Source organism: Microcaecilia unicolor, chromosome 8 (genome assembly GCF_901765095.1).
Source record: "Microcaecilia unicolor chromosome 8, aMicUni1.1, whole genome shotgun sequence".
Lineage (NCBI taxonomy): Eukaryota > Metazoa > Chordata > Amphibia > Gymnophiona > Siphonopidae > Microcaecilia > Microcaecilia unicolor.
The window spans coordinates 198,442,962-198,461,720 of record NC_044038.1 but is presented as its reverse complement, the minus strand read 5'-3'; the positions used below and the strand labels follow the sequence as shown (position 1 = coordinate 198,461,720).

At 41.7% G+C, this 18,759-nt stretch overlaps 1 protein-coding gene across 1 annotated transcript in view; it reads right to left on the bottom strand.

Annotated features, from left to right (window-relative positions):
* Positions 1–1,779: 1,779 nt before the first annotated feature.
* Positions 1,780–18,759, bottom strand: part of CHRNA4 (cholinergic receptor nicotinic alpha 4 subunit) — a 51,130-nt gene continuing 34,150 nt past the window's right edge. Inside the window, exons 5-6 of the mRNA XM_030212004.1 lie at positions 14,603–15,968; positions 1,780–2,070 (exon numbers count right to left, since the gene is read on the bottom strand). Coding sequence (XP_030067864.1) covers positions 1,945–2,070; positions 14,603–15,968 — 1,492 coding nt within the window. The 3' untranslated portion in view covers positions 1,780–1,944. The remainder of the gene's footprint in view (positions 2,071–14,602; positions 15,969–18,759) is intronic.

Here is an 18,759-nt window from a genome sequence, read left to right as displayed (position 1 = left end):
GTGGAGGCAGGACTGGGGCGTGGTTATCAGCTGAGGAGAGATGGGCGTCTTTAGCTGATAATCGAAAAAAAAGGCGTTTTGACCGCAATTTTGGGTCACTTTTTTTTAACCCTTTTTTCTCACGAACAAGTCCCAAAAAAGTGCCCCAACTGCCCAGATGACCACTGGAGGGAATCGGGGATGACCTCCCCGGACTCTGCCAGTGGTCACTAACCCCCTCCCACCAAAAAAGCCTCCAGTTTAAAAACTTTTTTTCCAGCCTGTATGCCAGCCTCAAATGCCGTACCCACCTCCATGACAGCAGAATGTGTTCGATCCTGTCACAGCCTTTCCCTGGGTCAGATGTGGCTCTCGGGTGCAGTACAGGGTCACATCAGCATTGCATTGTGGTGGGTGTAGGGTATTGGGCTCCGTGATTTCATTAGCTTGTGTTACAGTCTGATGATGTTGGTAGTTGGTAGGCTCTTCTCCCATGGTGCTTTCCCCCCTGCCTACTGGGTCAGAGTGTGCCCTGTTTTGTTTCCTGTTGTAGTCCATGCGGTAGTGGCCATTTTTGTAAGCCAGTTTTAGTTCCCTTTCCTGTGTTAGCCACGTTAGACAACTTAGTTCTTACCTTGAATGTGGCTGAAAGAGGGCATTGTACAGCATTTTGCCAGCTCTGACCTACTGTTAATCTCAGTACCACGGAGACTCGTTGCCAGTGGGGGCACAACCTCTGATCTGCAGTTAACTGTGAGTAAACACGGTTATTCCAATAAAGGACGTTTTCGGAGAGATTAGTCTTCAGGTGTCAACTGGTGTGCTAATGTTATACAGCAGCAACAAGTCCTAGAAGCCTGCGTGTATGCAGGTCCCTGGAGCACTTTTAGTGGGTACCGCAGTGCACTTCAGCCAGGTGGCCCCAGGCCCACCCACCCCCACCTGTAACACTTGTGCTGGTAAATGGGAGGCCTCCAAAACCCACTGTACCCACATGTAGGTGCCCCCTTCACCCCTAAGAGCTATGGTAGTGTTGTACATTTGTGGGTTTTGGGGGAGGGGGTTGGCTTCATTTTATGATGTTTAACATTTATTTATTAAAGTAAACTTATTTATGTATTTGGAGTTTCTTATCAAATTCAAATCTAACTTTACTTATGAGAACAAGTCACAGAACTGGCAGAATCAGAAATCACAATGTGGAGTGAGCCTATGTTCCATGGATCCTGACGAATCTTGCAAAGCTCTGGCCATTGTTGGCTGTGGAATAGAGATAAATGGAAAGATGAAGAATCAATACATCTGAAAAGCTCAAAAAGCTAAGTAAAATGTTTGTATGGACATTATAGCTCAATTTAATAAAACGTTTTGAGAAGTTTTTCAGCCAGTCATGACTGCATGAACTCCTGGAAGTGATCAGCTATGTAGACATGAAGGAGTCAGTTAAGGCTTTTCCTCTCATTTTTATTAACAAAATTGATGGAAAAGTGATAAGATTGGAGGGATTTGATGTGTTAAAAAGTTGACATATACTCATTTGTAGTTTTTGAAGTTGTATTGTTATCAAGTTATCCTCGATAGTCCCTTATATATACATTTGTGTAAAAAATCAGAAATTGAACAGCTGTTTACTTTGATGTACCAACAAGTACTACTTTGAATGTTTGAAGTTACTTCCCAAGAATATGTCTCTAAAGCTTTATTTTTGTAGTGTTTGGAAAACATGTCTGTGCACATAAAAGTGTGAACAATTGCCATCATGCTACAGTTAATATGCTTTAATACAGAATTATTCCCATGTACCACAACAATGGAACAGGATGATGACTTGGGGAATGAGGTTGGGAGAGGCTGAGCCTGAACACAGAATAGAGAGTGTTTATTTCTAGATGCTGGTCACTATCTCTTCTGCACTTTCCTTCAGGTGCTGAGAATCCATCTGTACTCTGTTGAGCCCCACAGTGACTATATCATGCCAGCCATCCAGGGTGGGAGGAAGAGACCCACTGTCCCCAGCACACAAACAAGGATGAACACCCAGAGGAAGATCCTGTCAATCACCATTGCCACATATTTCCAGTCTTGCTTCACCTTACAGACAAATAGACAGAAAATGTTCTTACTATAGTAACTTTCCTTAAAAAACAAACAAACAAACAAAAAAAAAACCCTCAAAAGGTACCAGGTCAGGGAGCAACCTCCACCATCTACTCTGGTTTTAGTGAGGAAAAAGAAGTGATTTGCCATAATTCAAGAAGCTCCCTGCTTAGGCCAGCCTGGTGGCTCAGGTGAAAAGTGTCACATTCATTCCCTGACTTTTCCCCTCCTGGAACTAACTGGGGATGCTGAGAAAGCAGAGTTCACAGCCTTTAGGAGGAATGGAGTCATGGTCATTAGCTAAAAGTGATACTTAGTGGTCATAGCCTGGGCTCATGATTATAGGTTTCCAAAAGCATCCCTGCAACAGGGCCTCTGGACCAGGACTGTCATTGCAATGACTAGACTGTAGAGTGGGGGTAGGAAATATAAACAGGAGAACTTCCCTGGATACGTGTAAATTAGTGCCCATGACATCGAATTCTGATCATGGGTCCAATTCAACCACAAGAAATAGTTCTACTATTTGAGATCTGCTGGGTATTTCCTAGTGATCCAGCTTGGCCACTATAAAGACAGGAAGGTGAGTTCGATGGACCTTTGCTCTGACCCAGTGTGGTGCATCTTATAGTCTTATGAAATATAAAAAAGAAAAAAAGATTCAATGCTGATGACCTGACAGAAAATCAGCACTGTTTATTTCTATCATCAAATCCATGTGGTAGTATATATATCTTCTGCTGTGAGACAAATGCCAAATTTTGCACAAGGAGCAGTGCTTAACTCAACAGAAGACACTTGGGTAGTATTCCGTTGTTGTGTTAGCTCACTTTAAAAGTTAATAAAAAAAATAAAACAAAGAATGGAAAATAAGGTGAAACTTTTCTATTGGACTTACTTGATACATTTTTTGAGTTGCTGTCAGAAGCCACAACCCCCTTCTTCAGGTCAGAAAGTGACTTCTACAAGTCAGTCTGATATTGTCATCCTTTGTTCATACTATTGTGACCTGAAGAAGGAGGTGTAGCCTTCAAAAGCTAGTCAAAAATATATTGTGTTAATCCAATAGAAAGGTATCACATTTTACTTTTTTTATTAGGATTTACAGAGATACGTGGCCTAGTGGTTAGGGTGGTGGACTTTGGTCCTGAGGAACTGAGTTCAATTCCCACTTCAGGCACAGGCAGCTCCTTGTGACTCTGGGCAAGTCACTTAACCCTCCATTGCCCCATGTAAGCCGCATTGAGCCTGCCATGAGTGGGAAAGCGCGGGGTACAAATGTAACAAAAAAATAATGTGAACTTCATTCCATTTCCATAAAATAAACTCCTTCAAAGGGCATCACACACACCAATTTGCTTAATACAAAACATCAGTTGATTGGTTTCAGGTAAACTCATCACTTGTTGTCCAAAGGAAGGGATAAACTCCTGAAGTAAATAAACTAACTTTGTTCCCTAGTAAAAGTATTTATTCTAAACTCAAGAGGGTAATCTGTAGAAATCCCTGGATCAGCACCTGTGAGTTATACTCTCAATATGTGAAATATCTGAATTTCTAGAAGTCTCCCCAGAAGACAGGGATGCTCATACAATACCTGCTCTCACCTCCTGCAAATGTTCGGCACTGGAGGAGGGATGCACACTAGGGTGTGTGCCAACAAAATATTTTTATTTTGCACTTCTTAAAATTGTTGCAAATGTTTTGGTTGGTTCATTTTTGATATGCATATATGTAAGAGATAATACATAAGGTTTAAACAGGCATGAGAGGCTCCTGCCCACTTAACACCACTCAGTGGCCCATCCCTAGAATACCCAATCTAACCCCTGCTGCACTGTGCGGTCAGTGCCAGGTTGGTTCATGGGCATAGTCAGGGAAGACCCAGGAATTATGTACACTCCAGCCATATTCAGTGCCAGCCTGCATAGCTAACTGGGCAGATAGGTCCACACAAAAGGCAATCCTATCATTGCCTATATAGCTATGCAGGTGCTGACACTGGCATAACTTCTGGGTCTGCAGTTGACCTGGATATTCAATTCCAATGTCCAAAAATGGCTCCCACATTGACTCTCTTCCTGTGTTGCTCATGTGTTTTAAAACTGCTGACCATCATGGGCTGAAAATTGATTTTATGTGTGCAAAAAATTACACACATAATTGAAATTAAATAAAGCCAAATGACTCCACATCCCTACAGTGGGGAGCAACTTAATAGAGATTTTGCTAATCAGATTCAAAAAGGCAGACTATAAATCCAATGAAGTGAATTGAATTAAAGGCAAAAGTGCTTTCCTCACTAGTTCTGATTTGTAATGTTTGCTCTGCAGCTCCATTAAATTAAGCTCTGTGCAATGCAACCAATGGAGCTGGGACTCTCTGTGAGCAATGCTGTGGAAATTCCAGTGAAGTGGTTTTGTGACTGAACCAGTGGAATTAGAAACTGCAGCATCTGAAATCCAAGCAAGCTCAAATCTATCAATGGGGCTTTTAAGATCTGTTTGAAGAAAGCAGGGGGAAAGGGGAGGAGAGAAAACGAAAAGAATAGAAACCAAAGAAGAAGAAGGAAAGAAGGAGGTGAATGAGTAGGAAAGAGACAGGAATGGGAGGAAGGAGAAAAGAGAAGACAGATGGAGAAGAAATGGAGATTTAGAACAGAAAGGGCAATTCTATAAGTTGGTGTCTAAAGTTAGGTGCCAAATAGGTTATAAAATGCTAGCACACATGTCATTGGTGCCAATAATTAGCATTTACAAGTGTCAATGCAAGCCACTATTCTATAAAGTATGCATCAAATTCACTTGGGGGTGAATTCTATAAATCACACCTAAAAAATCAGCATGGAAAAAAACCCCTCTTAAGCACTATTCTATAAGCTGTGCCTAAACTTAGGTGTAGTTCGTAGAACAGCGCTTAAGTACAGGAGGTCCCACGTAAATTTAGGGGTGTCCATTTGCACCAATGAAAATGTGGTGCAAATGGTCCACCTAAAGTTACACCTGGAGCCCCCTTATGCCATAATTTCATGTGAAACTTGAATCTACACCCATGCTGTGCCCAAAAATGCCCATTACCATCCCATTTCTGCACCCCCTTTTCTGGGACGCACGTAAAATTTAGACGTGGATCATGTGCCTAAATTTATAGACATACATATTAATTGATTTCAATTGGTGCTAATAATTGCTTGTTAAGAGCCAATTAGTAGCACTAATTGGCTCATTATTCAATTAAATTGTATGCACAAATTTGCACACACAATATTTGGTGACTTTTATAGAATTAGAGGGTTAGTGTGTAACTGCAAGGGGGTGTACATGTGGGCTGAGGATAAGCTAGGCATGGGTGTTTTGCCTAGCGATGTGCACAACTATTGCATGGTGTACTTAGGTGCACCAGTTTACACCAGCAATTGACTTGCCATAAGTAGGTATGCTTGTATTTTAGCCTACCCATGCTCCTTTGCACTAATATTCCATAATGGCTTAGGTACGCCCTGAAGCTGTTATAGAATTGGCGCTAAGTACCCCATTGTGGTACCTAATCTTGACACCAAGTTATAGAATTGCCCTGCTAGTGTTTTGCAGGTGGTGAAAGTCCTGAAACACGATAATGTCTATCATGTGAACTGTATATGCACAGAGCTCAGAATACTGGGGAGAAGGAATGGAGACTTAAGGACTGAGACCCCTCCATCCATCATTATGAGGCCAGTGCTGAGTGTCTGTAGAACTGTTTTCCTTGTCTTATCTCATCAGACACTAGAGATTTGGGTTGGTGAAGATACAAAAGTCTTGAAGTCTTGTTTTCCTATCCACTTCCTATGGAAATTCTTCGTACTTTGCTTATTGCACACAAGCTGCTGTGCTACACTATTCACTTGAGGTAGCAGAGGAGACTATCCAAAAACACAGAAGCAGAAACAGCACAAAAAAAAGAATCAGAAATAGATCTTCAAGAGTGGAACAATCGAGAGTCCTTTAATAAAAAGACCCGACACGGGCTGTGTTTCAGTGTTTCTATGCCTGGTTCAGGGGTCTACCAAAAGACCTTAAAATACAATGTGAAAAGAATAAAATCAAACATAAAATATATCAATATCATGGAAAATATGATACATATAAAGACATAATAAGCAGGTGTCCATGCACAACATGAACTAAAATAAAAAGTAAAAGCTTACATGAAAAGTGAATGCTCTGACCCAACGCAATACTAAAAAGAAACATGCTCAGTACAAATGAAAATAATACAGTATGGATTCATGTAAAGAATAATATGCACTTCTACTTAATAAAAACAGAGATAATGAAATCCAAATTGTATAAAAGGTTAAAAACGTGCATCTAAGTGTACAGAGTCACTAGAACAGTGTGTGCTATTGCATCATAAATAAAATCTGCCTGTCTTACCAATAGGAGTCAGTCAATTCTCTCTAAAGAAAACACAAAGCTGTCACTATTCGTCAGAGACTAATGTTGAAAACTGTGGAAGGAGGGGAGTCAAAAGTTTAACAAAAGTAGTAGTCTGTATCCAATTAAAAAAAAAAAGTTAAAATGGTACAATTATCCATACACTACTAGATGTATCCTAACAAAATCTAGTTACACAGTGGATACATCTAGTAATGCATGGATAATTGATGTATTTTCATGTTTGATGTTATTCTGTTCACATTCTATTTTAATGCATTTTGTTAGACCCCCTGATGCAGGTGTAGAAATGCCGAAACATGGCCTGTGTTGGGTCTATTTATTAAAGGACTCGCAATTGTTCAAGAGTGGCCCATTTGTGACACTATTCATTTGCACATTTTCATGCAATGTGTTCTGTGTGAATTGAGAGGGGGAAAGGAGGGGAATGGGACTTATATACTGCCTTTCTGTGGTTTTTCCAACTACATTCAAAGCGGTTTACATATTATATACAGGTACTTATTTGTATCTGGGACAATGGAGGGTTAAGTGACTTGCCCAGAGTCACAAGGAGCTGCAGTGGGAATTGAACCCAGTTCCCCAGGATCAGAGTCCGCTGCACTAACCACTAGGCTACTATGACATCCCCAAGGGATACCTGAGATGCTTCTAACAAGGAAAAGGGAAGTCCCCAAAGATATGCACCCTGCAAACTCAAAGCAACAGATATATTTGGGATTTTGTTTGCAAGCTCAAGGCAAGTTACAGTAAGGTACAGTCAATAGTTCTATGTCCCAGAGGACTTACAGTCTCAGGGCAATAATCGAAGTCCTTTCTGCTGTAAAATAGAATTTTACTCACAGATGTTAGGGCTTTGATTACTGCCCAAACTGTTAGTGGGTAAAAGAATACACCTGTTTGATAATGCCCGTACCATTGCTTGCTAAGTGGCTAGTGCTGGCGGTAGATTGGGGCAGAGATTAGAGATGTGGATGTAGCTTGGATAATCAAAACTATGCAAGTATTTCCCAATGGAAAAGTTATACACAGAAAAAGCAGATGTATAAGCTATCTGAAGGGAACAAGCAAGGCTAAAGCTGAAGCAGGTTTCAGATTTGATTATTGGTACAAGCCCTGTAGTCAAAAATACCTGTGGTGATCACACCAACATGATCACAAATGCAGTGCTCCAGAAGTGCAGTTGGTTGGCGTGTGGTACTTAGTGTATTTGCTCTGAGTTATGCTGAGGTTATGTGTTCCAGGCCTCCTCCTGCAGTCTTTGGCTACGGTGAGATGAGCTGCGTTAGAAGGCTAGATTTTCTGCCTTCCTTGCTTTTAGCAGAATGGGGCTATGACAGTGATCCCAGAAGTCTCATGCAGTCTTCAGTCACTGGTGGGATGGGCTCTGCCAGTGGTCCCAGGAGTCTAGAGCAGTCTTTGGCCATTGGTGAGATGAGTTTTGCTAGTGGTACCAGACGTCTAGAACAGTCTTCAGTCAGTGGTGAGATGGGCACTGCATGTATCAAATATTTAAATCCCCCTCTTAGTGATTAAACATCATCATTGACCGTTATGTCCTCCTCCTGCCTTGGGTGTCAATTTCAACATTCTTTTTTTGTTTTAATTTTTATATTATTCACAAATATCATGCAATTTGACGTGAAGCAGTTCTTTTGTTCACTTGTCTTAGTAAGCTCGGCTTACTAAGTGAACAACAGAACGGAACTGTTAGTTGCTTCACGTCAAATTGCATGATATTCGTGAATAAGAAAAAAAGAATATTGAAATTGACACCCAAGGCAGGAGGAGGGCATGATGGTCAATGATGATATATAATCACTAAGAGGGGAATTTAAATATTTGAGACATACTATTTAGCAGCAAATCCCAGTGATTTATGAGACTGCCTATCCTCCTTAGATAATAGATGGTTATACATAAGATAGCAGGCAGGAACAGAGTATTGTTACAATCTCTCCAAGCTAGCCATAAGTTTTGAAAATGTCAGCAATAGCCCCCTGTTTACATGGGGGGGGGGGGGGCATTTTCAATATGATGTCTAAGTCAGACTTAGGACATTTTGTGCTAAACGTCCTAAATCCAAATAGGAAATATGGCCATTTTCAAAACAGCAAAATGTCTATCTTTTTTTTTCCCCAAAAATGGCCATGTGCAAGATGTTTTCGTGCTCTGTGAGTTTATCTTTTGGGACCATTTTCGAAAACAAAACGTCCAAGTGAAAAAATATAGAAAATTAAGCCATTGGGATGTAGGAGGAGCCACACAGACATCCCAGGAAAACAATGGGGCACCCTAGGGGACACTGCAATGGACTTCACACAAAAGCTCCCAGGTAAACATCTCACCATTACTCCCTTATATTGTATGCTAAGCCCTCCAAAACTCACCAAAAACCTACTGTAGCCAACTGTACACCACTACAATAGCCCTTAAGGGTGAAGGGGTCACCTATATGTGGGTTCAGTAGGTTTTAGGGGAGTGTAGGAGGGCTCACACTTACCACCACAAGTGCAACAGGTAGAGAGGGATATGGGCCTGAGCCAGTACGTCAAGCTCCATCTCTGGCCATCTTCAAATCTAGGCTAAAAGCCCAAATTTTTGATGCTGCTTTTAACTCCTAACACTCACTTTTTCAGTACCCTTATTTTATCATCCCCACCTTAGTTATTCCCTTATCTCTTATTTGTCCTGTTTGTCTGTCCTAATTACTACTACTACTACTACTTAACATTTCTAGAGCGCTACTAGGGTTACGCAGCGCTGTACAATTTAACAAAGAGAGACAGTCCCTGCTCAAAGAGCTTACAATCTAATAGACAAGTGAACGGTCGGTCCGATAGGGGCAGTCAAATTGGGGCAGTCTGGATTCACTGAACGGTAAGGGTTAGGTGCCGAACGCAGCATTGAAGAGGTGGGCTTTAAGCAAAGACTTGAAGACGGGCAGGGAGGGGGCTTGGCGTAAGGGTTCAGGAAGGTTGTTCCAAGCATGCGCTGCGTACTTCTAGTAGCGCTATAGGAATACTAAGTAGTAGTAGTATGGGCCTGGGCCTCCTCTGTATAGTGCACTCCACTGACCACTACACCACTCCAGGGACCTGCTTGCTGCTCTAATAAACTTGGCTATAACATCTGAAGCTGTCATAGAGTAATATTTTTGCTCACATCTTTAGGGAGTGGGAGGGGGTCAGTGACCACTGGGGAAGGAAGGGGGTCATTCCCTCCAGTGGTCACCTGGCCATTTAGGGCAGCTTTTTGTACCTTATTTGTTCTAAAAACAGGTCTAGATCAAAACACAGAAGTTTCAGCCCTAGACGTTTTTGTTTTGTTCTATTATGACTGTAAAACATCCAAGTATTAGGATTGCCCTAAGCCCACCCCTGACACGCTCCCTTGTGATTTGGATGCACTGCAAATGAATTGCATAGATAAACATCTTAAAAATAGGTTTCGAAAATACCAATTTGGACTTTTTGAGAAGAAATGCGTCCAAATGCTGTTTTATGACACTTTTTGGGCGTTTTTCTCTTTCAAAAATGAGTCCCGTAGTATGCCAAAAGTTAGGCACCCATTAGGTACCTAACGTTTGATGCTCAAACAGAAGTTAAGAACCAAAATGGGAGTGAAACAGCAATTAGGCCCGTAAACCTAGGCACTATTCTATAGCTTGGCGTCTAAGTCTTGTAGCACATAACTGTAAAGGAGGGCAGTCACATGGAAGGATCATGGGCGGGTCATGGGTGTTTCAACTATTTAAGCACATGCTTTATTGAATACTGTCAGTTAGGTGCCTAACTGCTGCACTTAGGCACTCACATTTACAGCTGCCATTGAGCAAGTGTATGTGGTGACACCTGAATTTAGGTGCCTAATGGCTCCCTTATTCTATAATGGATTAGGCATTATAGGATAGTAGCTTGGTGCCTAGATTTTCAGCCCCTAACTTTTAGTGCCCTTTATAGAATTGTCCCCCTGGTGTTTTGTCTTCCTTAAAAGTCAGTGGATAACACCAGATGCTTGTGGAATTTTGCTGCTTCCGAATTTTGTAACTCTAGACAACATTTCATTTGCATAATGGAAAGGCTGATCTGAATACAAAGACTCCCGGATTCTATATATGGCAGCTAAAGTTGCAAGCGCAATTTAGCGCCCATTGCCAATTTGCACTCACAACTTGATCGATGAGCCAATCAGTGCCAATAATTGTCTAACAACCAATTATTGGTGTTAATTGGCCTTAATTGTGATTTACATGCAGATTGTATTCTATAATGATCTGCATGTAAATTCAAGGATATGCACTTTTTGAGGGGCGTGGTTAGGGGTGTTCCTACGCATTACATGCATTCTTATAGAATATGCCCAATCTGCACTTAATTTAGGCACCAGCATTTATGCCTGCTTTCAGCAGGTGTAAATGCAGACGTTAAGTGCAGATCAGGCACTTAGGCGCTATTCTGTAAAATGTGGATATCCTTTATAGAATACCACTCAACGCATAATTGTTTCAGTGTGATTTACTGAATCTAGTCCACACTGTGTAGGCTGATTTGTTGTTTGTGTTGAGAAAGATAAATACTTCCACCTCACTAGCAGTGTCAGGGAAGTTCCCATCCCATGCAGTCTTCATTTCTGGACCTCTCTCTCTGTGGGCACATTCTACATGCTACCCAAAATCCACAAACCTGGAAACCCTGGCAGACCAATCTTATCGGGTATTGGCACACTCATGGAGGAAATATCTGGACTTATAGAGGGCATTCTGAAACCTCTTGTGCACAATACAAACAGCTTCATTCAAGACACCACAGCCTTTCTGAATAAATTGAAAAATATCAAGCAATTACCACCGGGTACCCTTCTGGTCACGATGGATGTAGAATCACTATACAGCAACATTCCCCATGTGGATGGCATAGCTGCACGTGAGAAGCTCCTAAAAACATCCACACTGGACCATCAATACTCACCAGAAACTATTACAAAATTAATCAAATTTATTCTAACTCGCAACTATTTCCACTTTAACAATGATATCTACCTACAAATCATGGGCACCAGGGCAGCACCCCAATATGCTAACCTCTTTATGGCTGAACTGGAAGAGGCACTTCTGAATACATATCAGACCACACCCCTAAAATACTACCGATATATTGATGACATTTTTATGATTTGGACTGAGGGGGAAGAAACTCTAAAACAATTTTACAGTTCTTTCAATACATACCATCCTACAATCAGATTCAAAATTGACTACTCCCCAGAAAAAGTCAATTTTTTGGACACCACAGTTTCAATCAGCAATGGCTGCATACAAACATCCATATATAGGAAACCCACAGACAAATGCAGCTACCTCCACAACTCCAGCTTCCACCCTTCACATACAAATAAAAAAATCCATTATCCACAGGCAAGCCACAAGATCCCACCGTATCTGCTCTGACCCAGGGGTCAGAGATAGGCACCTCAAAATTCTGACTGCATCCTTTGAACAGAAAGGATACAACTCCAAAATAATCTCCAAGAATATTGCCTCCTCCCTCAAAACACCCAGGGAAAATCTGCTACAATATAAGGAAAAGAAAGCCACAGACAGAACCCCCCCCCCCCCCCTTGTAGCGACATACAATCCAGAGCTGGAAAAACTGAGGAAAATCATAAGAGATCTGCAGCCACTACTCCAGGAAGATGAATTACTGAAAGAGATATTCCCATCCTCACCAGTGCTGGCCTTCCGACAGCCTCCCAATTTAAAACACAAGCTAGTGAGAAGCAAGCTCTCAACAGAGACCCAAAAAGAAGAGAATGACACACATCCTTTTAATATATCCAGCTGCAAACTATGCTCAAACATTTCACAAGACCCCACAATCATTCACAAAGGAAAAATATTCAACATAAAGGAATCCTTCACATGCTCATTTTCCAATGTAGTATATGTCATCCAATGTAAAAAATGTGACAAATAGGGTGCTATATTGGAGAAACAAGCCAGGTGCTAAAGAAGAGATTTAATTTACATAAGACATCATATGAAAAATGCCAGTGCCAACCAGGATGTTACCTGTGTGGGACAGCACTTTACAAAGCCAGAACACTGTACCAATGACTTTATGGTGAGAATAGTAAACGGAAACTTTAAAACAATACAGGAACGCAAGAACTTTGAAGTCAAAATGATTAAATATTTTGACACCCAACAGACAGGCCTTAACAAGGATCTGGGTTTTCTAGCCCATTATAAACCATGACGTTTCTCACCTAGCCCACCCCTCTCTCATCCTTTCAGACTGTCACTGAAATACTTTGATGTTTCACTTATATATGCTGTTACTTATCAAAATTTGCTTATTTCTGATGTGACGAAGAAGGGCTACCTTCGAAAGCTAATCAAAAAATGTATTAAGTTAGTCCAATAAAAAAGGTATCATCTTATTTTCTTTTCTATGTTTTATTTTATTCTATTTCTATTGACTAGACCTCTGTAAAAAGACAGCCAGTAACAATTTAGATACTTTTGTTTATGATGTGAATATATTTCCTTTGGAGAGTGAACTTGATGGATGTTACTGACTTTTCATCACTGTCAGTCAGTGCTGGAGTGAAGCCAAAATAGTTCAGTCTTCTTAGAGCTTCTAAAAGGTCATCTTCAGTGAAATCACATTTATAACAAATGATAGGGAAAGAGGGGTAATGAGACCAGGAGGGATAAAGGGTATAGCAGGAGAAAGAGAGGGAGACAAGCCTGGGGACAGAATTAAGAAGGGAAAGGAGCAGAGATGCTACTTACCCAGATTCAATAGGGACATTTTAGACCAGTCCTGGATTTCTGACAGCCCCATCCTGGTGCATTACGGAAACTGCAGCACTGATTTTAATGGGTGGGATCAGAGACAAAAAATACCACACTGCATGGGGATATGAGTTCAAGCCTCCCTTTTGGAATTGGGTCATTTGGCAGCGCTGAAGGAGGAGGGTATGACAGTGAAGGGATCATGGGCAGACAGAAAGGGGATATGCAGGTAGGAAGGAGGAAAAAAGGAGGAGGGGCACTGGAATCAGATAATGTGAGCAGTGGGGCACTTAGACTGTTGAAAAGCACCGCCATACTGGGAAAAGACCAAGGGTCCATTAAGCCCAGCATCCTGTCTCTGACAGCGGTCAATCCAGGCTTCAAGAACCCGGCAACCCCCCCCCCACCCCCCCCCCAAAAAAAAAAAATTAATAATGTTCAATGGACATTTCCCTCAGGAATCAGTCCAAACCCTCTTTAAATTACGTAAGGCCAGCTGCTGTCACTACATTCTCCGGCAACGAGTTTCAGAGTCTAACTACACGCCGATTAAAGAAAAACTTTCTCCTATTCCACACACTTAATGAGAATTTAATAGCCTGGGGAAAGAGTGAACAGGCAAAAGGCCAGTTCCCTAAAGACTTGTGTATTTCTACGGTAACCATCAGTTCGCTGTAAAATGAAGTTTGAATGTATAAAGCAAAAACTTAATTAGAATGAGCTCAGTTCTGCTGCACTAAACAGGTCATGGCTCAGTTTGGTGCAGTGGAGACTTCCATTCACACACCTTAATGAGCTCAACACAACAAACTTACTTTAGCAGACATAAGCAAATCTAACTAATATGAGCTAAGATCTCTGGGTGCTCAGCCGCTTGGATAACCAAAGGTTCTATTTTCTGTAAAGAAGTATCATCCCGATTTTGGGAATGGGATGAAGAGTGTGTGTGTGTGTGTGTTTTTTTTTTTTTTTTTGGGGGGGGGGGTCCTCGTTGTTTCTACATAGGAAAAATTCTCTTCTGTTAATGATTGAAAATGGTGATCATTAACCTCTGACATATGTTTTCTGAGCCTGAAATTTGTAAAGTGAGATTATTATTTTTCTGCAGCTGGGAGTAAAACTCTGCACCTGATGTGTTTTTAGAGATAATGTCAACTTTCTCTTATTGTGCAATCTAACTTTGGGCCTCATTTATTTAAAAAAAATATCTTTCACCCATGTGGAATCTGTGGAAAGACCTCCTTAATAAACCTTTTGTGTTCTTCAGGGATTGATAAAATATTTTACTCACCGAAAAGTCTGCATCCTCTGCCCTCAACTGATCTGTGATATAATTGACACCATCCACAGCCAGCTTCAGGGATGGTGACATTAAGAGTAGGTTTTGCTGTTTGGTAGTTTGGCCTGAAACCATCACTGCCTCCTTTGTCTTATGCTTACACTTGCACTGCCAGGGATGACTTTCAGGTTGGTCTTCAGAAAGGGAGTGTGGCTGGAATACTGGAGAGTGTCTGGATTTCCCATTAGTCTGAGAAGCGTCCTCGTGTAGGTAGTAGTACTGAATGCTCCTGGATCGGCAGCGTATGCTTTGGACGGTAGGTTCACCTGGGCTGTACAGCTGCTGAATGCTCAATGATCTGCTTTTGGAGATGGACACTGAGTGGTCATTGCTCAGTGGGGGGATCTGAGGTCGTGGTAATGTGCTCCTGGCTTGAGTTGGTTCTTCCTTCAGAATGGAATATTGTCCAGAAGGGGACTTGCATATGGTCTGGGAATTAGTGGGTGCCTCATGTTGCTCATGACAAGATGAGGAAGGAGATAGTCCATTGCTTTGGGAGCTACTGGAAGATGAGGCAGAGACATGGGGCTCCCCTTCTGTCGCAGTCCAGATAATGGGCGGCGTGATGTTTCTGTGCATAGACTCAATTAGCTTCCTGCAATTGTTCTTCACAGTGGATGGCCTCTTCATAAGTAGAATACGAGGAATGACATCAAGGAAAATCCTTCGTACCCAGGCAGGCATGGTGTGAGTGCGGGGAGAGCGGTGATGAACATTCAGAACAAAGACAGTAATGATAATTGACAAGGTCACAAATATCATAGTGAAGAGCAAATATTCTCCAATGAGAGGGATGACCAGGGATGTGGATGGAATGATCTCTGTGATGAGGAGGAGAAAGACAGTAAGGGAGAGGAGAACTGAAATGCATAGTGTTATCTTTTCGCCACATTCGGAGGGCAGGTAAAAAACTAACACTGTCAGACAAGAGATGAGGAGGCAGGGGATGATGAGGTTGATGGTGTAGAAGAGAGGAAGCCTCCTGATGATAAAGTAGTATGTAATATCAGGGTAAATTTCAGTACAACACTCGTATTTCTTAATGTTGTAAGTACCCACTGCATTCACAATAATCCATTCTCCACTTTCCCAGTAGTCCAGTTGATCCACATTGTTGTGCATGCTGATCAGGTCAATCTTGGCTTTGTCATATGTCCAGGATCCAAATTTCATGGTACAATTTTGTTGATCGAATGGGAAGAAGGTGACATCAATGCTGCAGGAGCTTTTGTAGATGGCAGGAGGCATCCACTTGATTCGTCCATCATAAAAGAGGTGTGCCTTGGTCAGGTGGGTAATTGCAAAATCACCATCCGCACTTGGAAGAGAAAGGAAAAATACCCCAAAATTTAGCATAGAGAATTGAAAATGACTAGTCTAGGGGAAACGTTTTGAAATGATTATTTTTAGATAGTTAAAGAAATGAAGGGGTCCTTTTACTAAGCTGCAGTAAGTGCTAGGTAGGATGCATTGAGGCGCCCTGTGGTAAATTGGTAATCTGCACATGCAGACCGCACGTTAAAAAATATTTTTATTTTTCTGCAGAAGGGACATTTGGGGGACAGAGAGTGGGCATGACAGTGCAAATCAGTTAGCACAGCTACATTACCATACGCTAACTGATTAGCACGTGAGCCCTTATCGCCTACAAAATAGGTGTCAGTAAATGCTCACATGCTGATTTCTTTAATGACTGCACAGTAATGGCAAAATTAGCACATGGCCATTAATTCAGACAATAGGAAAATTGGCCTTTTTCTGGCCATGGAAAAATGGTCTTAGCGCACAGGAAAGACCCACGTAAGGGAGGTTAAGGTCACATTTTACAGTCGCTTAGTTAAAGGACCCCTAAAAGTGCTGTTAATATTTAAAGCTATAACAGGGAGCAGTTACTCTTGTTTTGGGACTGTTATTGAATGAAATAATCATTCTCGCATAGTTCTCCCTCTATCAGCCCCCAATCAGACCTTCACTCCAGACACTGAATCCCTCCAGTGAGAGGTAGCATGGGCAGATACAATGTATTAATTTTCATATAATTTCAATTTTGATGCTACCAGCAGAGGTCATCAATAGGGTGGGCTCTAGCATACCAAGGCCTGGGTGGTACACCCTGGGTACAGGCAGCAAGGGAGTGCATCGAGCTGGCCTGTGGCTGTTGGTTTTGCATGTCCTCTGTCCCAGAACAGGAAGTTGACATCAGAGGGGGCAGGAGATCAGCAGAGCCAACAGCTGCACACCTGCTTGGATCACCCCCTTGCTCAGAGGAGGGGGTGCTCCATCTGGAGGGATGCTCCGCCCCAGGTGGCATTTAACGTAGGTACGCCATTGGGGAAGAGTAATGACAGGAAATGTCAATGATAAATCCCATTGTCATTGCATATAATCAAGAAATTAAAATGAGCAGAAAAAATGACACTGTGTGTTTTTTGTTTGCCGATAATAGTGCACATTATTTGCAAAGGAGGTGTACTCTTAACTACATTGCCTCCGAAATTAAAATGAAGACTAAGCGAAACAGAACAAAATGAACCATGCTGCAAATGATATGGGAAACAAAAGGAAATGAACATTTTTGAATTGTCCATCCGAAGTAATCAGGGCCAGTGACCTCATGCTTTGCATATATTTTCTGAGTCCCTCACACACAGCCACCTATTGAGTGATCTGCAGTAATTAAAATCCTGCCACTCTTTATCCACGGGCAGAAAAACAGCAATACAGTGTCCATTCACTCTCTGTCCAAACAGAACCAACCCCTATTTCAAACAGCTTCCAAAGAGCCCTACAAATCTGTTCTGAACTTGGACTAGAGGCAACACTCAGCTGACTCCTTCATCTCCTACAGGTGCAATAAGAGAGAAACAAACCCAGTTACCATCTATTCCCAAAAGACACATTTACAGTAATTCTAGTCTTCCTTAGATTTAGCCAAGACTAATATTTTGGTATGTGTGCTAATAAGCTATACCTGAGACCTGACTAATTATTTATTGGTATTAATTGACTGCCTTTATGAAGAGATTCACCCAAGGCAGTGTACAGTAGGTACAGTTTAACATCAAATTTGCAATTTTGTTAACAGCATAACAATAGTAAAATGAACAAGCATAAACATAAATACAATGAAAGAGGAAAACAGCAAATTTAAACCTAATAAAAAGATTACCGTGAAACAGGATTAAAAATATACACATTTAACAGCACTGGAATTCAAATATCAGAAATATAGTACGATGTAAGCATAATAGTGATGTAATATCTAATAAGCACACAATTAGAACATTCAAATAACATTGCTATGATACTAATGCTTTTCTACAATACAGCTTACCATATAGCTGAGGGGCCAAATGCAGATATATAGATGAGGACAAGATGCATGGTACAGAGTCAGTTGGGATCAATAAATGGGTGACTAAACTCAAGGCAATCTACTCAAGGCAACAGTAACAAAAAGATGTTAAATAAAGTTGCAGATAGACATGAACCTTGTGGGACTCCAGCTGTAATAGCAACGTTTAGATTTGACCCCATTGTGACACCCAGGGGGAGATTGTAGACATGTGTGCCCAATATCCAGGTTCAACCCATGAAGCCTACATATTACAGCACTCTGGAATCTTGCGCAGGTTTGACCGAGGGGAGATCACCGGCGGATGGCTCCTCGGTAAGTGCAACATGGATCAGCCAAACCTCCTTGACTGGGCAACCCTCAGCACTGTCTTCCTCCAGGTCACTCCACAACCCACAATTCCCACCCCACCTCCACAAGGTACCCACTCATGTTTCTCATTCTGCTTCTCTCCAAAGGTGACAGAGGCTACCCACAGTGGACCTGGCTCATGACCCCCATAGTGCACCCACAAACAGCGCTGGAGGAGGACTACTACAGCAGATATTGGACCACACGTGGCATCATAGAACGCACCTTTGGACAACTGAAAACAGGTTCCGATGCCTAGATCATTCTGGAGGGGAACTCCTGTACAGCCCCAAAAGGTTGCTAAGATCTTTATGGCCTGCTGCATGCTACATAATCTGACTATTGACTCCAGTGTTATGGAGAGATGTGCTGGAATCATAGAAGATTCATGTCAGGGTGGCAT